At 47.2% G+C, this 21348-nt stretch overlaps 1 protein-coding gene across 1 annotated transcript; it reads left to right on the top strand.

Moving 5' to 3' along the window:
• Nucleotides 1-403: 403 nt before the first annotated feature.
• cd82b (CD82 molecule b) lies at nt 404-21017 on the top strand. Its single transcript, XM_062547079.1, has 9 exons — nt 404-562; nt 6327-6399; nt 8593-8665; nt 14897-15021; nt 16246-16320; nt 17798-17896; nt 18305-18481; nt 19449-19532; nt 20438-21017. The coding sequence occupies exons 2-9, from the start codon at nt 6337-6339 to the stop codon at nt 20513-20515; spliced, it is 774 nt and encodes a 257-aa protein (XP_062403063.1). The 5' UTR covers nt 404-562; nt 6327-6336; the 3' UTR covers nt 20516-21017.
• Nucleotides 21018-21348: the final 331 nt, after the last annotated feature.

Genomic DNA, 21348 nt, shown 5'->3' with positions numbered 1-21348 from the left:
TATGTATTGAGACTAGACACGACTCCTGGTTAAACAGGACAAGAGTCATATGCCTAGTTCTGATGCCACTTGTTGGGCTATTTTAGCCTGCATAGCCTACCCTACCTTTCATTTCACAATCTTCAATCAAGCTTCTCAGGATTGTTTACCCAAATGGAATTGAATCATCAAATTATATGACAGTCCAGATTTAATTTAGCGCAGGCCTATTTCCATTTCAAGTAGGCCTATCCTAACTGGAGCAACCCCTCAAAACAGCCTGAACACCATTTTGATTTGTTATCTCGATTTCCGTATTATTGCTCGGCGGATTTGCTGACTGTGTGTGTTGTTGACAATAAAGTTACTCAAATGCACTGAATCTCAAAGTGCACACAGGACGAGACGCGAAAGGGTTAAATTATGTCAGGGGAGGGGTGTGTGCTGAGCGGTGCGGGGGCCCGAACGCTTTCCCATGCTTTGCTCCGTGCCGTGTAATCGCAACAGTCATTACAAGCACTTTGAGACAGACAGAAGGTCGAAGAGTATTGTTAAAGTTTTGTTCCGGTTTTAAATAACGAACGTAAGTACAGCCTTTTCGTTGTCTTGCTGAAACTGGATATCTTGAACAATATGAATACATTACAGTAACGATTAATGGTGTGCCTCTTTGTCTGTTAGATGGCAACGCTATGAAACTTTGGGCAAGTGCCGACTGCAATGGAAATGTTAACTTTAGCCGGTTGGGCTAGCCAACGAAATCTGAAGTAATGATACTGTCAAAGATTTACTTCAACTGTAGTTAAACTCGCAACGTTCGCTTTCAAGGGTAGCAGCTACAGCTGCTATGAAATACAAAACATTTTTTCACGATAATGTTTTCATACATAAATCAAAAATGCCTGTCATTCACATTGACATGTGAAAGGACTGTCTTGTGCTAGTTAACAGCCAAAGTGCAGGTGCCAAGTTCCTGTGATGGGTCCGTTTCGGTAACTTCTGCAACTAACGTTAACCTCATTTAATTTCATAACCTACTACGATGCCATTAACTGAAAAAGTTGACATTTGCAATGAACAGAAAACGCCTGTACACACATGAAAATGAAAGTGTCTTACGTGCCGTTTTGTGCCAGCTTGATCAACTTTAGCTGACGTCAACAGTGCCATGCTAGCTTAACGTTACATTTTGTATCCAGTCACTCACTTTCTTGTAGTATTGTATTGTGGAGCTTGCCTTTGCCAGGAAAGCGAGTAGTTACACCACATTTAACTACATAAACCAGACTTTCGAGTCTCTTGGGGTTGAATAGTTCCAGTCATTGCCAGGTAATAGCCTTATGTAACAGTAATAATCGAACAAACTTCTACACTTACTAGCATTTGGGGGGAAATCCCTGATAGCTACAAAGTATCATGATATGACAATATAGCAAACCATTGTTTTAGTTTTTTTTTTTTTTTTTGTCCTCTGTGGGGAATGTTTTAAACTTTTGTGAATCAGGCCCATGTAAGCATCCCACCAGGAGTGATTCATACTTCTCAGAAGGTGATTTCTTCCAAGGCAATCCCCATGGTTATGATAGTCATGATGGATGATTATACAATCTGAGACACTCATGAGGGTTATATGTTTTAAGAGCCTTTAGTTTCACATGTCTTTTAAAACCCACCTACTGTACGTGTTTTGGCATTTTAGTTTCAGTTATGTGGTTTTAGCGGTCAAAGTCTTTCACTTTCACCTCAGCTGATCAGGGCATGTTATCTGACCATATCAAAGGAAAGTCCCTGTTGCCACGGGATCTACCTGAAGAAAGGCAGCCGCCTCTCTCAGTAGGCTATCTCTCTTCTCAAGTTCTAGCTGTTTTTTTGTTTTTTTTCATTCTCTCTTTTCTTTCTCTTTCTCCTTTAATTTGTCTCACTCTCCTTCTGTTCAAGCACTGAATGTTCTGTGATCATATGGTGCTGCGATCATGTTCCTGCCGAATCTGAGATAAAAGTTCCTACTGTCCCTCGAAATTCCCCAACATATGGCAACCCTGCTCCCTCTCACTTCTGAAAAATTGAATCGGGCCGCTGAAAAATTCAGCAGACAGCATAAGGACGGACACCACCACTTGCTCGGGCAAAATCTCACCTGCTGTCGTCGCCCCAATAAGTGGTCCCTCCATTCACACGGGACTGCTTAGTTTAATTCCCTCATGCCCCCCAACCCCCCCCCCCCAGACCCTTCTGAGCCCAAACAAAAGGCCTAATCTGGGCAGGCCTGTCTGTCCCCTCTCTGCCTAACAGCCTAATACCTCCACTGAGAGTCTGGCCACTTGGGTGATCTGACCCCCCCGTCTAAAAACAAAACAAAACAGCAATTGAGCATTAGAACAGTGCGATGATAATTCAGGTGAGGGTGACCATTCACTGTGGTGTTGGCTAGCTTTAGTTTAGTTGGATGTCTACTGATAACTGAACTGAAGTCCAAGTGAGTTGCACTAGCTGACCTTGCTCATCCACAGACGTTTATCCACAGCAGTGGCCTGGCCTTGTTTGGAGAGGGGCAGAGAGGGGGTGGCTCAATGTGGAAACAAGGCTATGGGGATTTGGGGGAAGGGAGGGGAGGGGAGGGGTGGGGCCTAGGGGGGGTTCAGGAAGAGTGAAGCGTGAGATTGTTTATAAATCCTCTCGAACGGACCATACACTACTTTGAGGATCGAGAAGAGGGATGCAATCAGTGATACATTCTGATCTGCTGTGAAGCTGTTGAAGGACAGCAGATAGGCCATCTCGTCTGACTGTTGGTGCTTTGGAGCCTTTGCATGATGATTGTCTGTTGTAGTGCTGTGGATTGGCTAGCCTGTTCTGTAGTGGTCAGACCCAAGCTGTCTGATGCAATCCATCTGTCCCTCTATTGCAGCCAGCCATCCTCAGTTTCCCTTACTTGAGCAGATTAGGAATTTAGGAGCACTTCCTTGAACCATCTTGGTTATCCTGGATTACATTTCAGGTCCCCTGACCTTTCGGTATAGGCATCTTTGGGAAAGCAGACTTGGTTGTAGCCAGGCATGTTCCACTCACTGCTGTTGTTACTTTGGGTGTGTTCAGATTCCCTTTTGTCCTTAGCTAGAAAGCTTAGGAGAAGGCATCCTTTGTCTGGTTTGTTTTCGAGTGTGTGTGTGTGTGTGTGTGTGAGAGAGAGAGAGAGAGAGAAAGAGAGGGTGGGCAGGGGCGGGCGGGGGGATCGGCCGTTAGTCTGGGTAGAGACTAGGAGGGGTAATGGCAAACTCACTGGGGGGAAATAAGGGTATTTTTGGATAAAATGGGTATCTGTTTGTTAGCAAAATGGCCCATTTTAGGCAGCACCAACCCATTCAGCTCTGTTCACACCTGTTGTTTCAAAGCAACATGCATATTAGCCTTCCATAGTTGAGGAACAATGTTATAATCAGTGCGGAAAGGCCTCACAATAGAAATGGCTTTTTTTTCAGCCATTCTGCATTAAAGTCCAAGTGGCATCTAGCACCTGTGGATCTGATTTTGCATCAGTTCTTATTACTGAGATCCCCTTTTAAAAACGGCTCACAGTTGTCATAGAAAGGGAAGTGACAATTTGTGTGGAGAGCATGTTGACCCTGTTTTTAGATTCCAGTTAACGGTGCCACCTGCTGTCATGTTTGTCTGTGAACTGTTAGTGGGCAGATATCATTAGATCTTCTTATCGGAGCTCGAAAGTGTTATTGTATGTCATCAGACTTTGAGGAAGTAGTCTCAGCTTTATCAGCTAAAGAGCCACACACACGCCTAGCATGTAGGTCAAAATGCCTTCTTTTTTAATCAGTCAGCAGTATCCGTTGAAGCAGACTTGACTATACAAAATAGGCCCCTTCATGAGCAGGCAGTCTCCAGTGTGTCTATTATATCTTTGGCAAATTACACACCTATGTTAGCTACTGGAGCTATGTTACTACAGGTTTTCTGTTTTTGCTTCCTTATGTTGGCTCCCGTTTTTAGCTTTGGTATTTGTTTCTCTGTCCACAGAGACCAAGATGGTCTTGAACTCGCCAGAACTCCTGAGTCTGTTTGAACTGTGCTGCGTTTTCTCCCACGTATTTCCAAACTGTTGCAAATAACCACATTTAGCAGCTACATTTTTTAAACTGATGCTAAATAGAGGCCAGATGTAGGCTATGTTTTGCATTTTGAGTTGTGCTGATTTCTGCCTATTTGGTAAAAAAGAGACAGCGCACTTTTGCCAAAAATGCCAAATTGAACACATATGAATCAAGTCTCTCAAAGAGAGAGATATTTTTGCCCTTCTACTTTCTGCCCTTTCATTTATTGTGAATTCAAATGGCCTTAACAGAAAGAAAGAAAAAACTGGGTGGGTCACATCCTTTGCACGCACATACATACACACACACAGACACACACACACACACCCCTAGACACACCATACACAACCTATTATCTTGAGTATTCATTTCATATATCATGGTGCTTGGAACACAGTGTGTTGACATGTTTCAACAACGCTGTCCTCAAGTCTTCCACAGAGCCTTGAGCAGTGCAGGCAAAGCAAAATGAACATTGAAGCAGCAGGCTTTGAATGCAGGAGCTTTTGAATTGGCCTGGTGTTCCATGTGTGTGGCGTTGGCTGTGCTGTGCTGTGCTGTGCAGCGCCCCTTCCCTTATTAGGGGATCGGGGATTAGTCTGAGAGTGCGGCTTCTCCACCAGCCCATTACAACCTCTGCACTTTATATCTCAGAATTCCCCCTGCGGACTGCAATCAGTCACTCCTGCCTCTGCTTGGCACCGCTAACCACTCCGCAGCTAGTACGGTTTCCCAGCTACACTACAACAAAACAGTTCCATGGCACGATCCCAGCTATTAAACACAAGTTAGCATGTTCTTATAGTGGTCTCTTTGAGCCCCAAATAGACCAATAAACAGGCCTGTAAAAGGACCTTAAGTGTGCGGCCTCCTCTTGTGCCTATGTGTGAGGACGTGGTGTGCTTGACCAAGGCCTGCTTTCTTGTGGCTGCATTAACTGGCAGACACCCTGCATTAGGCCACGGCTTCTGTCAGTGGTGTCTTTGGGCTGTGGTTAATGTGTTGTTGAATAATAATTTCACAAGCGATGTGGTACACACACAGACACATAGGCCAGACATGTAGGCTACACTGCGTATCAGGACCCAGAGCACAGTGTAGAGTGGGTAGGACAAAATAAATGATATAAAATATCACATAAGTGGTTCCTAGGGTAGATATGGTGTTTGCTATTCTAAATTAGTGGTCGGTATGCTGGTTGCTGGGTTCTTCATGTTGGTTGACAATATTATGGTTGTTGCTAGGTTAATTAAGATGGCTGCTAGGGTGTTGCAAAGGTACATTTGATTGTTGCTATGCCAATTAAAGTGGTTGCTATATTAGTTACTAGAGTAATGATATTGGTTGGTAGGTTTACATTTTTGTTGTGGTTGCTAGGTTGTTGCTAAGATAATTAAGATGGGTGATCCTGAGAATGGTGGTTGCTATGGTAAACAAAGTGGTTGCTATGCTGGTTGCTTGGGTAATGATGTTGATTGCTATGGCATGTTGACATGCCTTAATGGATGTTGATAAATAGTAATGGATGAATTAATGGTTCGAAGTGGATTGATGAGAGTTGGACGGAAGGTGCCTTGTATTCTTGTTGAATAGAGAGAGAGAGAGAGAGAAATGTAGCCTAGTTGAGAAGATGGCAGTTGGAACAGTTGCCCTTTTGAATTTTCATGCACTGTAATGATGAGTAAACAGTCCTTCATGTCACACATGAACAAGTGTACCGGATGCTGTTTCCTTCTGAAGGATAACGATTAAATGGCTGTGTTCTCAACGACCAAACGGTAAATCTAGCTGCAGGTTCTTTCACCCAACAGCTTGTCTAAGAAACCATGATAAAGATTAAAAACTCTTAAAGGGAACAAGCAATCCAAACCTAAATTGGGATTTCTGCCATTAGCTCACAGTAAATATTGAGGCAAGAGAACATTTCAGTATGTAAACAATGCCTCAATGCTACATTTTAAAACACTGTTTCTTTCTCCTTGAAGCTACTGTCTATTTGGTTGTCAGTTATAATGGCATTAGTTCCAACTTAGTAGCTGGCGGAAGCTGAGGGTTGTGGTGGAGCACACACCTGCTATGTGGCTTCTCAAAGGCCCCGCTCAGGGCTGATGTATCAACTGTACATGGACTCAAGAGTTTGTTTTGAGCCAGACTGTTTTATTTTTTATACTGTATGTTTTGCTGTTTGTCAGTTAGGAGGTTCGGTTAACCTCCCTCAACTCAACTGTTGATTGTTGTTTCCAGGGGCGTCACCATGGGGAAGGGGTGCATCACGGCCACCAAATATTTCCTGTTCCTCTTCAACCTCCTGTTTTTTGTGAGTATGCTCAGAAGACTCGTCCGTTTCCCTCGTCCCTACTCCAGTTCACTGTAACTACTTCAGTTCACTGTAACTACACGACTTCTAATCAGTTCTCCTTTCATTTGACTTCTGCATGTTGTCCATCGGTGATCTCCCCCACCTGCTAATTTTCACAGTTTAACTTGTGATATGAGTCGGCATGTATGCTTTTATGAGCATACATGTCGTTATTTGACTATCCAGAGTTCCCCCCAGCAAGTATTTGCATTTATTACCCAGCTCTTCACAATGCTAGTAGTACTGTATCCCAACGTTCTATGGTAAAATATGCACCAAACATATAATGACCGCTGTCAATGGCAACCGGTTTTGTGCTTCTGATTCCGGTCTTTCATAACACTCCACAAGTAGTCCGGTCACATCTTCCAAAAGTCAAAGCAGACAGTTAGTTAGCTGTATTCTAAAGAATATTTGAAGTTCAGTATGTGTTGCGAACTAACTTGCCAACTTGTTTCTCGGCAAAAGCCACAACGCAACTGTAACAAATAATCGTAAAGATACCTATCACGTGGAGTTAATGTGTTCGTTTTGGCAAGTAGCCGCATGATAAGCGGGATAAAGTATGGAACACTGGTCATTATTGGGAAAATGAGTCCCTTCAGAGGGAATCAAGACCCCTCGGCTGTTGCGTCGGCGTCCGGTTTGCCCTATTGGGACTTATTTTCCCAACAATGACCGGCGTTCTATACATTATCCCTTACGTAATTGCTCTCATGCCTTATGGTTATGCGTCCCACTCTCCACTCTCACTCGCACTCTCACTGTCGTCCACGCCGCATATTCCCACTCATATTTCCTCTCGGACACGCCTGACCCACACAGCAGCTGCTTGTCCTGGCAGAAATATTTCAGGAAGATACTACATACTTTATAAGTGGGTCACACGCACACACACACAGTCACACACACACACACACACTTACACACACTTGAGTCCCATTGACTTTCAGAAAGCAAACACCACCAAACACTTGTGCACTCACTCAGATCTACCCAGTGCAACTGCTACTAGCTGTTCATGCAGGGGTGCGTTGGAGTTGGAGGTGCTGAGAGAGGTGAGGGAGAATGGGCTACATTAGCCCTGTAACGACAGGTCTGATAAGATCTATGATTAGGTTTCTCTTGGTCTGGAACTCATTAGTTGAGGTGTGTGTGTGTGTGTGTGTGTGTGTGTGTGTGTGTGTGTGTGTGTGTGTGTGTGTGTGTGTGTGTGTGTGTGTGTGTGTGTGTGTGTGTGTGTGTGTGTGTGTGTGTGTGTGTGTGTGTGTGTGTGTGTGTGTGTGCGTGTGCGTGTGTGTGCAAGTGTGTGTGTGTGTGCAAGTGTGTGCAAGACATCTAGTGAGTGCTTGCTCTGATCTGTGCCCGCTGTGTCTCTGAGCAGGGCCCTTTAATTACGCAGCAGCAGGCCTCCACTGCTGCTGGTACCACTCCCCTGCACTCTCCTACCGCACAACCTCTCCAACCCTCCCAGTTCCCACAGCTCACTGGCCCCTCGACCAGCCCCACTGGAGAGCTGTCCACACACACACACACACACACACACACAGACCGACATCCCACCACCCCGCAATTCCCCTGTGGCCCAGGTCTCTGTCTAAGAGCCGCCCTGTTTTGAGAAGTCTCTCCTCTCATCAACACATCAATCCCAGCAGGAAATGAGGGCAGCCTGGTCCCAGCAGACCTTTGATGTTTGTGAGTGGGCATGTGCAAGGCAGACAGGAACTGTATATAATAGCGAGAGTCATTATTTTGGGTACTATATGAAGCTGTACGTGTACAGAGATGAGGTGTAGTGGGGGCAGGAGCTAGGAGGAGTTTAGGAGTAGAGGGTGTTGGGAAAACATGTGATCAAAATGGAACTGGAGAGCGAGGGCTAGTTAGTGAAGAGTTACGAGCAGTCCTGGCAGCAGTGCCAGTCATGTGGGCATCCACGGCCGCATCCGCCATCTTGCCCTGTCGAGAGAAGACCTGATCAGTCCCAGATGTCTTGGACATGCTCACTGCCTCTCTCTCTCTATCTCTCACACGCACACACGCACACACACAACACACAACACACACACACACTCACTCTCACACAATCAAGGACACACGCACACACATTCTTTTTGAGTAACTTATGGGTTTGTTTTCTCTCCCCTTTGTTAGCTGTTCGGAGCCCTGATCATGGGCTTTGGCCTGTGGGTCCTCCTGGACAACCAGAGCTTCATCGCTGTGCTGCGTAAGTACTTGATGTTTCACCATCTTAAAACCCACCAGAGTTGAATGATACCATACAGATAAGAGTGGATGGCTGTAGTTGTGCTTACTAGGCCAATACCCCCCCCACACACACACACACACACATACACACCTCCAACCCCCAAAAAAGCCCCATCACGCTGCATCTGATCTTCCTCTCTCTGGCCCCATGTCTCATGGTCCCCCGGGAACAAGGCTGTAAAATCCGAAGGATGTGAGCAATAAACCCGAAATATGTGACCCACAGACGAGAAACCGTACAGCCGTCCCTTCCCACCGAGGGGAGGGGAGGGGGGGGGGTGGGGGGGGGAGGGAATTAAAAAAAGAAGCAGGTCATAGTCTTGGCCCGGGGACTGGACAGGAAGCTCGGCCGTCTGCTAAGGTCTCCTCGGCACTTCAAAGCCGACACTGACTCAGCCGTTCCCCTGTGGCAATCCGGCACGGCGCAACACGGTGTGGAGAGGCACGGCACACATCACCGGCACCGCTACCTCAGACATCTCCTCCCACTCCGCCCTCCACTTCCACTTCGACTTGGACTTTTACTTTAGACAGGGCCGCTTTCCTCTACAGCACACTTCCTCCGTGCTGCCTGCCAGGCATGAGCACTGCTGCCTCTGAGCGAGTGGGTCGTGTCTGTTGGTGTGCCTCGTGTGTGACCACTTGTGAAGGTGTGAATGAATGTGTGAGCTTGTGTGCGTGTGTAACGCTGTTGTGTGCTGCGTGCTGTGCACACGCCCAGAGGCAGAGGCTTGCTGTATGCTCTATCTGCCCTCACCATCACCAAGCTGTGGTTTCCATTGCAGCTGGGGGAGAGGTCTGACGGAAAACACTTAAGTTGTGGAGGAGTCTTCTACCCATACACCCTGTATTTGCACGTTGCTATCTATTTTTCCTTCTTTCTTTCTTTCTTTCGTTCTTTCTCTCTCTCTCTCTGTCTCTCCTTCATTCTTTTTTTCTCCTTCCTCTCACACACCAACACTCACTCAGTTACACACCCGCACGCAGTTCTCAAGAAACCGAGAGGGAGGAGAAAAGCTAAAGGTGTGAAGTGTCCTCATGAGTGTACCTGTATTTTGGGTCTCATCAGCGCACAGCTCAATGCTAACAGGAAGATATCGGACTTCATTAGGCAGGAAAAGGTGGTTTCCCCGCCCACCTCCCTTCCTCTCTCTCTCTCTCTCTCTCTCTCTCTCTCTCTCTCTCTCTCTTCCCTTGTTACGTCACCACATCCAGAAACCCCAGCGCCCTCACTGGGCTAGCTGAAGCTGGTTTTTCGGTGGATGTACCTTTTTTTTTAAAAAAAAAAAAAAAAAAAAAACCCTCCCTGTTCCACAGTGACGAGCTCCAACAGCTGAACTCATTCAGCCGGCCTGGCTCGGCTCGGTCCGGCCCCTCTGGAGTCCAGGCGAAGGGGACGGAAACTCGCATAAATCTCCCTCATTTATTATAAATGCTTCCAATGTGTTGGCCACAGATGGAGTGCAGCCCTAAGCAGTAGTTTTTTGCTGGGACGAGTCTTGTGTATGAATGATTCTTTAGAGTTTCGTCTGGCAGCTCTTGTGTGCTCTGGATGTCATTTACGCACAACACACACATGCGCACACACACACACATACACACACACACACCTTCCCATTTTTCAGAGCACCTTCTATGCTCATTATTAAGCTGGAGTAGTATGGGCCGTTTGAAACTGAATATTATGAGACAGAAGACTGTCCGTTAAGGTGTTTGTTCTGGAAGAGATTTGGGAAGGATTTGTCAAAAAAAATCTCAGTGTTTATGCTGGATGTGCTGGAGGAGTTAGCGGATGAGTGACATTTTGACCAAAGCACAGAGGAACTTGAGCCGCTTACCAAGCGACTCATCCTTTTGTCTCTAGTTTCCCTCTCCCTTTTCTCTCTCGTTTCCCTCTCCCTTTTCTCGTAAATCGTTGGAAAAAAGCAAACAGTTGCTGGACCGTGTCCAACCTTGCCGCAGAGTCTGCTTATCAGGTTTGTCTTGGCCAGTTTTGTCCTGACCGTTGCGGAATCCCCATTGTTTTGTTTTTTCCCTGCGATCCCCTGGAGTCCCTCTAGAGATCGCAGGCATCTGGCTCTCTTCCAACGCGCTCTGGATACCTGGAGGATAAGTCCTCACATGTGCGGATAGCTTCTTCCTCTCTCTCTCCCCTTCTCTCTTGTTCCCTCTCTCTCTCTTTCTCCTTCTCTCTGGTTCCCCCTCTCTCTTTCTCATTCTCTCTCTCTCTCTTTCTCCTTCTCTCTGGTTCCCCCTCTCTCTTTCTCATTCTCTCTCTCTCTTTCTCCTTCTCTCTGGTTCCCTCTCTCTCTTTCTCATTCTCTCTCTCTCTCTCTCTCTCTCTCTCTCCTCTCTCTCTCTCCTCTCTCTCCCTCTTCCAACACGCTCTTGATATCTGAGATCCCCAGTGCTTTCTCAGAGATCCACACCCAAGTGTACTCTACCCCCAGACAGGACACTGTCTCTGGCGTGGGGGGGGTCCTGTGCGGGGGTCCCGTGTGTCCAGCTCAGCATTGCGTGTGTGAGTTTGTTTGTGTGTGTGTGTGTGTGTGTGTGTGTGTGTGTGTGTGTGTGTGTGTGTGTGTGTGTGTGTGTGTGCCTCTGCGTGAGTGGGGCCTACTTGTTTATTGACTCTGGAGCTGGCTGCTCTGAAGCTCCTGAGAGGACTGTGGAAAACAGGAATTCTGTATGTTTTCAGTTTACCAGCGCCTGTTTCTTTTCTCCTCCTCTTCTTCCTCCTCCTCCTGCTCCTCTCCCTCCTCCTCCTCCTCCTCCTCCTCCTCCTCCCCCCATTTCGCTGCCGCTCTTATTAATAGTGCACAGCAGCTTCACAACAGCTGCTCTATTTTAAGGAGACTTTTCTTTTTCTTTGTGTGTGTTTTTTTTTTTTTTTTTTTGGTTGCCATTTTTGAGGTACCCTCCCTAGTTTAACATTGTTCAGTGTTCCTGCTGACATATTTACCCCAGCTGAGTAAAATGTCAGAGTGATTTCTTCTTCTATTTAAACACATGTTTGTGGCAGACGGGTACCGGAGGGAGGTGGCTGTAATGGGAACAGGAGTCGCTGTGCATCGGAGAGTGGTTTACAAAGACATTCATTTGAGTTGTGTAACTCTTTGCACTTGATGTCACTACCATATTCTGGCTAGACTCGATATGGAGAAAGTTGCACTTTGATTTCTATTCCCACAAATATGCCATCATGCTTTTCAGCGTGTATGACTAATGTTTTCGAGCAATATGTTCCTATTGACCCCATGGATGCAAAGGTTAATGTACGGAAATTCAGTGATGCCTTTTGTCACCAACGTAACTCTCTGTATGTCAGACTTTCCGTACAGACCCAGAGAAGAAGCTATTTTGGAATTCCATTTTCGACCTATATGGAAACTTGCCAGTGTTGAAGTGCGGGGAGAGTAAGGGGGGCTGAGAGAGGGTCAGACGGGGGGGAGATATTTAGCAGTTGCTACGCAAACACTAGCTGACCTCAGTGGAAAGTTGTGATTTCACAACGTCATCGCAAGAGATAACAGTGCCATATTAGGAGGAAGTAGACTTTAAAAGGAGGCTTTCAAACTTTCAAGCCCCTCTTTTTGGTGTGGTTCAAAAAATTGGAGCGTGTTGGTTTAGGCTGGTGGTTTATCTCATATCTCCTGATTTGATATCGGTTGGATGGTGAAAATGGAACAAGATCAAATGCAATTTAGATTAGTTTATGATTAACTACGATTGTAATATTTTGTCTAGATTCCTTTATTACATGATCAAAGAGCTGAGCATCGGAGGGTTAAAGATCACTTTTGATTGGCCACCTGCACACAGCCAGTAATAAATACTAGTCAACTAATTAAATTAATAAACACTGTTCAATACAATTCCCACTGTAAGATAGCCTGGTAGTAAACCATTCCCTGGAATCTTTCAGATTAAGGCAAGGGTCTGGCCACGAATAATGAAAATGGCAATTGGATAGCACTATGACTAATGTTTACTCTGACTGATTCTGGACTTTGACGTGGTTGGATAACTACAACCAAAACCGAAAGTTGTAGTGCTGTCGAATATTGCACATTTTAGGTGAGGTAGTGACAGAAGAACGCTGCGCATAAATGCTTGTTATGAGGGTCTTGTGATGGTACAGTGTGGTGTGGTGATGATGTTTTGGTATGGTGTGGTGGTGGAGATGTCGTGGATAAAGAGCTGGGCTTGCATGCAGTAGTCTGAAAAGTTGTGAATTCGATTCCCAGACGCCACCATTGTGCCCTTGAGCAAGACACTTGACCTCAGTTGCTCCAGATAGTCTGGGCCTGCAAGTAACATCTTTAGGTTGTTTTGGATGAAATGATCAAGCAGACAAATGAAGACAAGGTATCAGAGCAGTCTGGCTGTTTTATGGTCTGGTAATATTCTGTACTGTAGACTTCTGTTTCTATGCATCTCAACCTTTGGCCTCCATACGCGCCCTGTACGTAGCCCTTCTCATACACCCTGCGGAAGTTGGCATGCTCTGCGGTCTTGTGTGCGCCTGTGTATTCCTCCGTGTTTATATGTGTGTGAGTGGAAAATGTATGTTAGGCGGTCCTGTACATAGATGTGATCTAATGTACAGTGCAGACCTGCTGTTAGTCTCCTTAGAGACATTTAAACTGGGTACCGGTATGCGTTTAACTCAGAAAATAGCCCATAGGCTACACCCACGAGTTAAATCTAAAGCAAAGAGAATGTTCAGGCTTGTTTAAGTTCTATGTCCATTTCGCAGACATGTGGCTAAGATTCTGAACGGTCGTTTAGGACATTAATCACATGATTCAGAACCTGACGGCTTGAATCATCATGTTTACCTTAAAACCAGTCCTGTACAGTTTCTGAGTAGTGGCTCAGGAGTTAAGCGTGTGTGTGTGTGTGTGTGTGTGTGTGTGCGCACTTGGGGTGCGTGGGTGTGTGGAAGGCTGCAGAGGATTTGATCTGATTACAGTTTGAGTGAAAAAGGAGCAGAAGAATTCCAGAGAAGGTGCGGATTGCGCAATATCAGATCGCGCTGGCTCCGTAGTGAGTGCCTGAGATTCGGGTCAAAGCGGGGCGTTGTGCCAGGTCTGCACCGAGCGGTTTTGGGATGCGGCCCGACGCCATATGTTGAGCCAGAGCTGCAGTGAGCGGTTTTGGGATGCAGCCGACGCGATACGTTGATCCAGGGATATGGGAGCGGATACACAGCCGTCCCTGCTGGAGAAGCTCCAGGGGAGATAGCGGGAGTGCGAATCCGGGAAAACCCCCCCAAAAAAGTCTGCCGTGTGACTCCTCCTTGGCCTCATCCTGTGTGGACACCCCCACGTCGCTCAGCGGCAGCACGAGGCCGGGAAAATGAGCTCCCACAGTTCCGTGCGCTGGCTTCCTCGTCTTCCTTGTGGCGGTCGTAAAATAGCCACTCTGGGCTCCAAACATCGCTTGACACCCGTCGTGCGTGCTAAAGTGCACTGTCTGTGGGCCATCTGGATACCAGTGCACATTGACATGATGCAAGGCCTAATGTAAGAAAAACAAAGAAAAATGCCATATGTCACATGGTTGAGCCGCATGCTGCTAGACCTTTTGGGACTAGGTGGGGAGTCAACCTCACCCTGTTGGCATGTGACCTGTGTTTCTCCTCTGTCTTCCTCACAAACAACCCAACAACACACACACACACACACACACGCGCACACACACACACACACACACACACACACACACACACACACACACACACAGACGAAGCTTCTACTGCATTAGCACAACATTCATAGCAACAGCAATCAAATATAGTACTCGTAATACTCCTAGGAGCCGAAAACACAACATTTCGACCCTCCTTAATGAGCTGAATAATGTATGTGTAGTGTATGTGCGTAACGTATAGTGAATGTGTTCTATGACCATACATGAGCGTTGACTGTGTGTGATGTCGTGTGCAGAGGAGGAGTCCAACACGCTGAAGGTGTAGTGTATGCGTAACGTATAGTGAATGTGTTCTATAACCATACATGAGCGTTGATTGTGTGTGATGTCGTGTGCAGAGGAGGAGTCCAACACGCTGAAGGTGGCCGCCTACATACACAACACACACACACGCACACACTCACATATAGTGAATGTGTTCTATAAGTTAACCATGCATGAGCGTTGATTGTTTCTCCTGTGATCCCCTGTGCAGAGGAGGAGTCCAACACGCTGAAGGTGGCCGCCTACATGCTGATTGGCGTGGGCGCCCTCTCCATGCTCATGGGCTTCCTGGGCTGCGTCGGCGCCATCTACGAGATCCGCTGCCTCCTCGGTCTGGTGAGTGCCCACAACACACACACACACACACACCCCTACACACACACACACACACACACACACACACACACACACACACACACACACACACACACACACACACACACACACACACACACACACACACACACACACACACACACACACACACACACACACACACACACACACACACTCACACCTCGCCGTCAGTGTGGGCCAGCCGCAGCAGCCCGTTGAAGAGGGTGCTCTTCCCTGAGCCCGTCCGGCCCAGAAGGCCCATCTGAAAGAGAATTCATATGCATGCACGCACACACACACGCGCGCGCGCGCACACACACACACACACACACACACACACACACGCAAACACACACACGCAAACACGCACAGAGGTTATGAGTATAAAAGGCTGGGCTTTCATCCAGTTCAAATGAGGTCACAAAGCCATGTGTGTATGAGTATGTGTACTGTATGTGTGTGTGTCTCTCAGCACTAAAGGGGCTTTGCCAGTGCCTTCTTTCAGGTTTCGTGCTGGTGGATTTGCAGAGATGGGGAGGGGTTAGGGGGGGGGGGATAAGCCCGTGAGATTTAGGGGTCTGTGAGGGGAACTGACAGATCAGTGTCCTTCAAAGGGTTAAATCCATCGCAGGGGGTCAGGGGGTGTAACGTTGAACTGTTTGACCCATTTACCCAACTGAATGAACCAGCTGTCCGCCCCATGTTTAGTGAGAGTAGGGACCCCTCCCTTCAGTCCCCAACATGTACAAACTGTCTTATCCTCTGATCCTCTTTACATGATAATAGCGCCACAGATATGAGCATTTACTGTAATGCTCAAATGTTGTTAGCTGTCCCAATTCTGAACGTCAGTAGCTTTAGGTTGCTGTTAAGTTGGGGTTTGGTAATGAAAACATAAACTTTCATGAGGGAAGGTATTGCAGTGCACGGCACTCAAACGTCCTCATAGTGGCATTCTGACCATATTTGGGTCTAGGCACCTGTGGGGACCCTGGTGCAATGCTGAATGCTCACAAAGTCATCATCTCCAGATCCCACACTCTTTTGCATGGCTTATTTAACAAAATAACACTAATAATGGTTGACAGCACATGTATGTACTGTATACACACACACACACACACACACACACACACATGTATTTATGAATAAATAAAGAGTGTGTGTGGTTTAATTGATGATCTGTGTGAGGTAATGTCTTCTCTCTCCTTCTCTCCCTCTCAGTACTTCACCTGCCTGCTCCTCATCCTGATCGCCCAGGTGACGGCCGCTGTGCTCATCTACTTCCAGCGGGACCTGGTGAGTCACCCCATCACTACTGCGTGTGTGTGTGTGTGTGTGTGTGTGTGTGTGTGTGTGTGTGTGTGTGTGAGAGAGGTGTGTGTGTGTGATTGAGGTGTGTGTGGATATTAAATAAGGCAAAGCAATCCTTGCACTGTCGGAGTTCCCCTTGGCATTTGGAGAAAGAGCAAAAAGCAGATGTGTGGGTGAGATAGGTGATAGGTGATGTGGACAGGATAGTAGGAGGCCATATTTATAGCACATACATGTAGGTGCGCAGCGCGCGTCATTCCGTGCTGCTGTGGCATTCATTCCCCTCTGTGGTCGTGTTTACCCTTTAAGTTACCGCACTGAGTTTTCCAGGCTGAGGGAGCCAGATGCCGGGGGGGGGGGGGGGGGGGTTCTAGTGTTCACTGGGGGTATAGTGCCCTCTACAGGCAGAGCATCTCAGGAAATGAAACTGCACAAAACCAATACTGTATCCTGAGTATGGGCTGAGGCTTTTAGTCAATGAAATGACACAAACCACCAGTGTGTGTGTGTGTGTGTGTGTGTGTGTGTGTGTGTGTGTGACTGAGAACAAAGAGCGATGTGAAGGTGACTTCCCCAGCCATCGCACCACAAGGTGCGGCCAGAGCTGCTTGGTTCAGAGCTGCTGCTGTAATGAGTGCATAATTGAAAGGTTCAACATCTCCGAACTGATTTGGGCTCCATATGATTCTGGTTAACAGCAAACCTCCACACTTCCACCACACACACACGCACACACACACGCACACACACGCACGCACACACACGGCAGTGCGTTTACAGTCGGCTCCCATGGTGACCCGCAGCATGGGCCGGGCAGCAGTTGTGGTTTGACTTTTGGGAGTTCCCCGACTCAGTAATTAGAGTTGCTGCTGCTTACTCCGCGCCCTGTTACCTGATGGACCAGTCCTACACAGTCCAAGCACAGACATGCCCCCTATAAACAGAAGTGTACACACACACACACACACACACACCTACTGTACACACATAAGTATACACACACACACACACTCACTCAACCACTATGGTTCACTATAGGGCAAGCAGTCTCTTTCTTCCCAGAACAGGGCGAGGTTTTCAGGCACCCCGCTCCCTTCCCCTGCCCTCTCCAGGCCTTTTAGCACACACACACACACACACACACACACACACACACACACACATACACACACACACACACACACACACATACACACACAGGCCTTTTAGCTGTGCAGCTGCCATTTCATTTCACCAAGGCAGGAGAAAAAGCACCTCTGCTCCTGCAATGACTGTTGTTTTGCTGTCGGTGAGGTGTGTGCTCACTAATGCACAGGTGTGGAAGTCTCCATGACTCAGAATAAGAAGCCCAAGTAACCACATTGAGTGCACAACACACACACACACACACACACACACACACACACAGACACACAAACAATTGCTTCCCCCTAAAGCAGTTTTCTTCTGTCTTGTGTTTAAGCTGAAGCGAGAGATGGGTGGTATTGTGAATAATATCATGATCAACTACACTGGGGAGAACAAGACATCTGACGTGGCCTGGGACTACCTACAGAGAACGGTGAGCGTTCCCCTCATAGACCTGAGTGAAGTACAAATGACTGAAACTGTGTCTTGTGGAATGCAGATTTGGTGTCATGATGTTGATCTTGTGTTGTGTTGTTTTGATGCAGATCATGTCTACATCGCTTGTCCATAACAGCGATTAACGTCTCAAGGTTGTGCTGAATTTGTTTTGATTTTCTCTCACTTTCTGTGTGTCTCTCTCTCTCTCCCTCTCTTATCTCTCTCCCTCTCTCATCTCTCTCTCTCTCCCTCTCTCATCTCTCTCTGTCATCTCTCTCTCTCCCTCTCTCTCTCTCTCATCTCTCTCATCTCTCTCTCTCTCTCTCTCCCTCTCTCTCTCCCTCCCTCATCTCTCTCTCTCTCTCTGTCTCTCTCTCTCCCTCTCCCTCTCTCATCTCTGCAGATTAAGTGCTGTGGCTGGACAGGCCCTGCTAACTGGACGGAGAACATCAGGATAAAGAACAGCTCCGTGCCCCTCTACCCCTGCTCCTGCAATAATGCCACATTGAACAGCGGTGACTTACCGCAGTCTGGCCTATGTGAATCCCACCCCAGCACTGACTGGCCCGTCTACTCCAAGGTAGTAATAATCATCATCATCATCATTGTGCCCTTGAGAAAGGCACTTAACCACAAGATGCTCTGGGGACAATGTAATCCCTTGTAATATAGTTGACATATGTAAGTCACTTTGGACAGCAGTGTCTGCTAAATGAATAGATGTAAGTGTGTGTGTGCATGCGTGCGTGCGTGCGTGTGTGTTTGTGTGTGTGTGTGTGTAGAGAGGAGGTAACGGAGGGTAGTGCACAGTGCACTAAGTGTGTATTTGGTCTGTTGGGTTGTTAGTAGCGTTGGGAAAAGAGGTATCCTTGGAAGGGTTGGGTTATCAAGCGCTTCAAGAGAGGGCCCTATTCCAATTTGAATTTGTGATGCGTCATGAAATAAGTAGAAGAAAGATGGTGACCGTTTGCGCTACTTGAGGTATTCATATAGTTATTGTATTATTGGTAGTACGGTAATGTTTCACATGTAGTCTGTTTTATAACATGACTCTTTCCCCAAGATGCTATGTTACCGGTATATTTCAGAAAAACGTTTTCATATGTCTCTTCATCACTCACTGCAGTCAACCTAGCAAACAAAAGCAGTCATTCTAATAAGGGGGGGTATTGTAAATCTGCATTTATGTCCCTGCTAGCCACCATTCCAGCGTTGAAATTATTTGGTTGGTCTCCGGCCTGCACTGTTGATCTTCCTCTCGGCTGCTCCAGCCAACAATAACAGTTGTGTTTGGAGAGGCTGGCTCTGTCCACACAGGATCATCCTCTCATTCATCTCTCTCTCTCTCTCTCTCTCTCTCTCTCTCTCTCTCTCTCTCTCTTCCTATTTCTCTTTTTCTTTCTTTCTCTCTCTCTCTCTCTCTCTCTCTCTCTCTTCCTATTTCTCTTTTTCTTTCTCTCTCTCTCTCTTTCTCTTTCTCCCTCTCTTTCTCTTTCTTTCTCTGTTTCTGTTTCTCTCTCTCTCTCTCTCTGTCTCTCTGTCTCTAGGGCTGCATGACCAATGTGGAGGGCTGGCTCCTCGACAACTGTGGAGTAATCCTGGGGATCTGTATCGGCGTGGCTGTCATCGAGGTATGTGTGTGTGATCTGCATTGGTGTGGCTGTGGTCGAAGTGTGTGTGTGTGTGTGTGTGTGTGTGTGTGTGTGTGTGTGATCTGCATTAGTTGGGCTGTTGTTAAGGTATGTGTGAGTGTGTGTGATCTGCATTGGTGTGGCTGTGGTCGAAGTATTTGTGTGTGTGTGATCTGCATTGGTTTGGCTGTTGTTAAGGTATGTGTGAGTGTGAGTGGCCTGCATTGGTATGGCTGTGGTCGAAGTGTGTGTGTGTGTGTGTGATTGAGATGTGTGTGGGATATCTGCGTTGGCATGGCTGTGGTCGAGGTGTGTATGTGTGTGTGTGTGTGTGTGTGTGTGTGTGTGTGTGTGTGTGTGTGATGTTTGAGATGCGCCCCTTCGATCCTCATTACTGAATTGCCCTACCCACTCACCCTGCCACCAGCAACCCACAGACGTGCTCAGAAGCATTGCACACGTTTGGCGTGGCTGCCAAAGGATCATTTAAGAGCTTCCAACCATTCAGCCCTCACTGGCGTTGTTCTGCCTCAGTCAGTGGCTCTAGTCTACAGTAGAGAAAGGCTGTGTTGTTGTGTCGTGGGCGGACGGCTAAGCGCAGATTTCCGCTGGGCTCACAGGCTCTGCCTGCCCAGGCACGTTTCCCTTATTGATTGACATGACACCCCCCTAATAATCGTACACTACACTTAGTCATCCACAGACGCCGAATCACTGTTATTAGCGAGCGCGTAGCGTAGCAGAAGGGAAGTCGAGCTAAACAGAGCCTCGGCCCAGTTGGTAATTGGAGCTGTTTATGTGGGTGGGAGAGTGCTTGTTTGTGTTTGCAGTGGGTGTCCTTTGAACGGCGTGCTGGCCTTGTTGCTGACCTGTTTGTGTTTGTGTTTATGTTTGTCTTTCTGCAGCTCCTGGGAATGATCCTGTCTGTGTGTTTGTGCAAGGCTGTCCACCAGGAGGACTACAGCAAAGTGCCCAGATACTGAGGCTGTGAATGGAAGGAACTGAGAACCGTGTTCATGTACAGACCCACACACACACACACACACACTCACTCACTCCCTCACTCTCTCACACACACACACACACACACACACACACACACACACATACACAAAACAACACAATCACTTTTGTAAAGCTTTCCATCCTCCACACAAAAGCAAGAAATCAATTCTGCTCACCCCCTCCCCCCTCTCATCTTTTTTCCGTTTCATCCATTTTCACTACATGCTATGGGACACGTACACACACACACATGTTTATTCCCACGTTTATTCTCATTTGTTTTGAGAGGAATGTCTCAGAGACAGAGGTACAGTTGTTACCCCCCCCAATCGCTGCACAGAAATCATGCACTCTGCTATGACGCACTTATGGAGCTCTCTGTGTTGATCTTTACATTGACACACCAGGAGCATTAATCAGTAGCTGATGCTTGGCAGTGATGGAGCCTTTGGGGTGCAGGGGGGTTATGGGGGGGGGGGGGGCTGAAGGGGCAAAGGGGAAGGGCAATTGAAGGACGTTAGCTCAGATCTGTGCTGGATGGTGCATGGGGGATGGAGGTCTAGGAGAGATGTGATGAATCTGTTGGATTGAGGCCAGGTGGTAATCTCCAGTTCACCAGCCCATAGTGCAGGCTGTTGTCTTCGTTGACCTCTATGATCAAGAGCTGGATGGCGTGTTCACCTCCACTCGCTCCTCCTAACACCTTCTCTCCGTACCATCCGCATGATCTGCATGTTGATTTGGTATGTGTGTGCGTTAGGTTTCTTTTTTTTTTATTATTGGATTGTTTGTTTGTCTGTTTGTTCTTATT

The sequence above is a fragment of the Sardina pilchardus genome, chromosome 10 (genome assembly GCF_963854185.1).
Source record: "Sardina pilchardus chromosome 10, fSarPil1.1, whole genome shotgun sequence".
Taxonomy (NCBI): Eukaryota; Metazoa; Chordata; class Actinopteri; order Clupeiformes; family Clupeidae; genus Sardina; species Sardina pilchardus.
The sequence above is the reverse complement of the archived record's forward strand: the minus strand, read 5'-3'. Positions and strand labels throughout refer to the sequence as shown.